Raw genomic sequence first — 4,124 nt, forward strand, 5'->3', positions numbered from 1 at the left:
GACACAACTTTTTTTTTCTTTTATTATTTTTGTTAGTTTTTCATAATTATATTTTTTATTATTATATTTTTCATCTCAAATTTTTTGAATGGAAAAAAATGAGAATAAATTGGATTTTCATAATTTGTTCTAGTTTATCACCAAACAGAATACAAGAACACAAATTTTTGTATCTCTGTCCATTAGTGTCTTGTCCTGTCCTGTTCTCAATGTCTTGTTCTGTCCTGCTCTCATAAACAAACGCAGCCTAAGTGATTTGGAATAAGTGAAAAAAGTCAAGCAAAAGAAGTCTTCTTATAAATGAAAATTCAGATCAAAACAACATCTGAGAGCAAGAAAAATGAGTCTGATATTGCTACTCTTCAGAAGGAAGGTTTTGAGACCAAATGAAAAGAAAATGCAGAAGCTTAGAAGGTACCTTAAGCTGAACAACCTCTTATGAGCAAGAGCAAGGAAGTTGAAGTCATTACACTCCATAACTAGACCTCAGAATCTAAGAAGGCGACATTTAACATTTAGGATGTCAAGCCATCTCTTCAGAAACAAGAAATAAGATATCAATTAAAAGGGAATAAATTTCATAAAGGAAAGGAGAAAGCTTTAGAAGCTCGGAGAAGATTTTCAGATACTATTAGCAAAGTCAGAAATGCAAAATCTATTAAAAATAATCAGAGTTGAGTACATTTCTAATGTATTTAACACTATAAATTTGAATGGAATCACAGCAAAATTAATGTAGAGTATCACTAGTAAATACAACAAATAAAACATGGAAAAGTATATGGAACCAACTCTTAATCAGCTAAGAATGGAACAACTTAATTAATTATAATTATATTAATTAGTTTTATTCATTTATAATTTAAAATATTTGTTATTAATTGTTGTTTAGGCCAAAATCAGGTTTGGTGAGATACGTTCATAACCTTGCGACGGGAATCACGGTAATTGACTCAACGCTTCCGAGTCTTCACCCTCTCTCCCTCTCCACGGCTGCCGTGCTTCGGTTCTCTCTTCCAAACAGCAAAGAGGCCAACCTCCTCTATCCAAGGCATCCTCCTGGCGCTCCCTTCTCGGTAATCGTCGGTCCGTGCCGCCATTATCGGTGCTACGATTAATCGTGGTGCAACACGTTTCCGGTTGCGGTGCAACCTTTCACTCTTATGCTCATCAATTGCCCCCACCATCTCCATCAAATCATTCAACCCGTGGCTCCCTCGTCGCTTCTCTCCAGTACGTGCCGCCATTGTCCGTGACGTTCGTTAGCATGGGTCAAGTTGTGTTCCCGACTTGATAACGTCCCCATTCTCCCGCAAAGACCATCACGCCGAACGTTTCCTACACAAAAAAGCGGCCGTCGCATTGCAAAGCTTCTGGAGAAGAGTATTATCCATGGAGATTTCAACCCCGGAAGGCGGATCGAATAGCACATTGATCACTTCTAACGAAGGCAATGAAGAATTGAGTGTCGGTGAAGTTGTTACTCAAGAGGGGTCTAAGGTATGTTGTACAGGCTAGTCTTCCATTGTATGAAATTTTATGACAATGTGTTATGTGAATGTTTCTTATTCATGGTAATTAGATATTTTTTAAGTTGATTTATTTGGAAAATCTGGTACAGTGATGTGGTTAGTTGAGATATTAATAAAGTATGCTTGACTCTCATGTGTGTTTGCACTATTTTTTGATATGTTTTATTGGAGTGGTTCGTTATATAGAAAGTAATGATCTTAAGTTGATTAAAGTTTTTTTTTCGGTGTCTCTAATTGAAGGTCGACGAAATTACTGACGTCATGGTGACGAGAAAGGATGAGTTGGAATTGAGACACGAGGTTTGAATTATTCCTTATTATTTGTTACCACATTATAGTTAGTGCGTTAATGATAGTTTTAATTGTTATTTGGTTTTGTGAATTGACATTACAGTTTTCGAATCATAGTGGGATCATTGAAGAGGAAATCCCAGTCATAGGAATGTGTTTTGATTCGTTGCCTCTGGCACGGAAATTTTATGCAAATTATGCAAAGAAAGTTGGGTTCGTAACTAAATTCAGGAACACGAATTTTGACAAGACGTATAAGGAATCAAAGATACACATTAATCAATCTATTCATTACACGCGAGAAGGTTATCGGGAGTATCGGGTGAAGGCAGCAACTCAGGCAAACATAATTACAGCCACGAGATGCAGAGCAAGGATGTATTTCATGCTGGACAGAGAGAAGGAAAGTTGGATTGTGTCTAGATTAGAATTAAGGCATTCTCACCCCTCTTCGGCTAAGAAAGCGGTACACTATCATGAGTACAGGGAGTTGACGATGCATGCTAAGTGCGTCATTACGGATAACAACGAGGCTGGCATAAGACCAAATAACACGTATCTAGCACTGACAAACGCGGTTGGTGGGTCTTCAAACCTGAGTTTTTCAGAAAAGAATGTCAGAAATTACATCACAAGCAAACTCCGATGTGCTGATGACAATGCGGACTTTAAGGAGATGATGAATTATTTTGTTCGAATGAAAGAGATCAATCCCAACTTCTTTTATGCAATAGATGTTGACGATGCTAATAAGTTCAGGAGCACACTCTGAGTAGATGCAAGATGCAGGGCTTCGTATGAATATTATGGAGATGTGGTGTCGTTCGACACCACTTACAGAAGAAACAGGTCTTTTTTTTATTTATGGGTCAAACGCAAAAGCAGTTTTTTTTAATTTGTTTTTGGGTCTGTCATTTGTTGTTGGTGTTTTCACAGGCATGGTCTACTGTTTGCATTCTTTGTCGGTGTAAACCACAATGGGAAGTCTACTATTCTTGGTTGTGCTTTACTTGGGAGCGAGGAGATCCCTAGTTTTGAGTGGGTGTTCATGCAATGGGTGAGATGCGCCGGGACTGCGCCAAGGAGGATCATCACTGACCAGTACAAGGCCATGGTCGGTGCTATTAGGAAGGTCCTACTGAATACTGTCCACCGATGGTGCATTTGACACATACTGAAGAAGTCACAATTTAAGCTTGGAGGTTACGCTAGGTACAGAGAATTGAATCTAAGATGAATCACATTGTGTGGAATTCTCCTTCTGCTGACTCTTTTAAAGTTGATTGGGCTGAATTCATCAAAGAATTTGACCTAGATCAGAACAGATGGTTAACAAGTCCGTTATCGTTAACTTAACTCCCGTATATTGGTTGCATATTGCCTATTTATTCACTGTTGGTAATTTTCCCGGTTTGAATTGGTTGTTGTATTTTTTATAGGAGTGTAGTCGATGTTTCTTTTTTACCTAGTCAGTGGATGTTCTTTTCAATACACAAACAGATGGTTTCTCTCTTAGGAAACTAGATGTTTTTTTATTTGTTTTATTTGTTCTTTGGAAGCGGTCATCATGTTGTGTCTAAGCAACACTCTTATGCGCTATTTTTTTATGTAGACCTTTATGCCAATCGACGAAAATGGGGTCCAATATTCTTCAAGAGTGAATTTTGGGCCGGTATGAGGAGTACACAGCGGAGTGAAAGTATGCATGCATTTTACGGGGGTTTCTGCAATGCAAGAGTGGTTTGGTCCAATTCGTCTATGAATATGACAATGTGCTTGGAAACAAGGAGCAGAAGGAGCTGGAAGATGATGCTGCGGACTCGAAAGGAGTCATCCCATGTATAGGGAGCACAGGCATTGGGAGACAATTTCAGCGGAAATACACCAGTAATATGTTCAGGGATGTTCAGCTGGAGGTAAGGAAAAAAATCGATTGCGTGGTTCGGTCAACTAAACAACAGGGTAATTCAATTTCTATTAAAGTGGATGAGCAGAAGATAGTTTGGGAGAAGACTGTTTACCGTACTTTCACAGTAGATTTTGACCCATTGAGTCAAGAGGTTTAGTGCGAGTGCAACAAGTTTGAATCCACTGGTATATTGTGTTGCCACACCCTTGCTGTGTGGTCATACTACAGAGTTGACAGAGTATCGAGCTGCTATGTTCTTCCTCGATGGAGTAAGAACGCCATGCACAAGCCACACCTACATTAACACTAACATGCAAGAATTAGGTCGTTCAATGTAATCAAATGCCGTAGAATAAGAGGCAAGTACCATACATTTTTTAGTCATCTCGCGC

The 4,124-nt window shown here is 38.8% G+C and overlaps 1 protein-coding gene across 1 annotated transcript; it reads left to right on the forward strand.

The window, feature by feature from the left end:
- The first annotated feature begins 1,392 nt into the window (after nt 1-1,392).
- LOC112757539 (protein FAR-RED IMPAIRED RESPONSE 1-like) lies at nt 1,393-3,889 on the forward strand. The gene is made up of 6 exons (XM_025806107.1): nt 1,393-1,500; nt 1,773-1,832; nt 1,927-2,576; nt 2,760-2,955; nt 3,436-3,495; nt 3,560-3,889. Exons 1-6 carry the CDS (start codon nt 1,393-1,395, stop codon nt 3,887-3,889), a joined length of 1,404 nt encoding a protein of 467 aa, XP_025661892.1.
- The last annotated feature ends 235 nt before the right edge of the window (nt 3,890-4,124 follow it).

Source organism: Arachis hypogaea, chromosome 16, assembly GCF_003086295.3.
Source record: "Arachis hypogaea cultivar Tifrunner chromosome 16, arahy.Tifrunner.gnm2.J5K5, whole genome shotgun sequence".
Classification (NCBI taxonomy): Eukaryota; Viridiplantae; Streptophyta; class Magnoliopsida; order Fabales; family Fabaceae; genus Arachis; species Arachis hypogaea.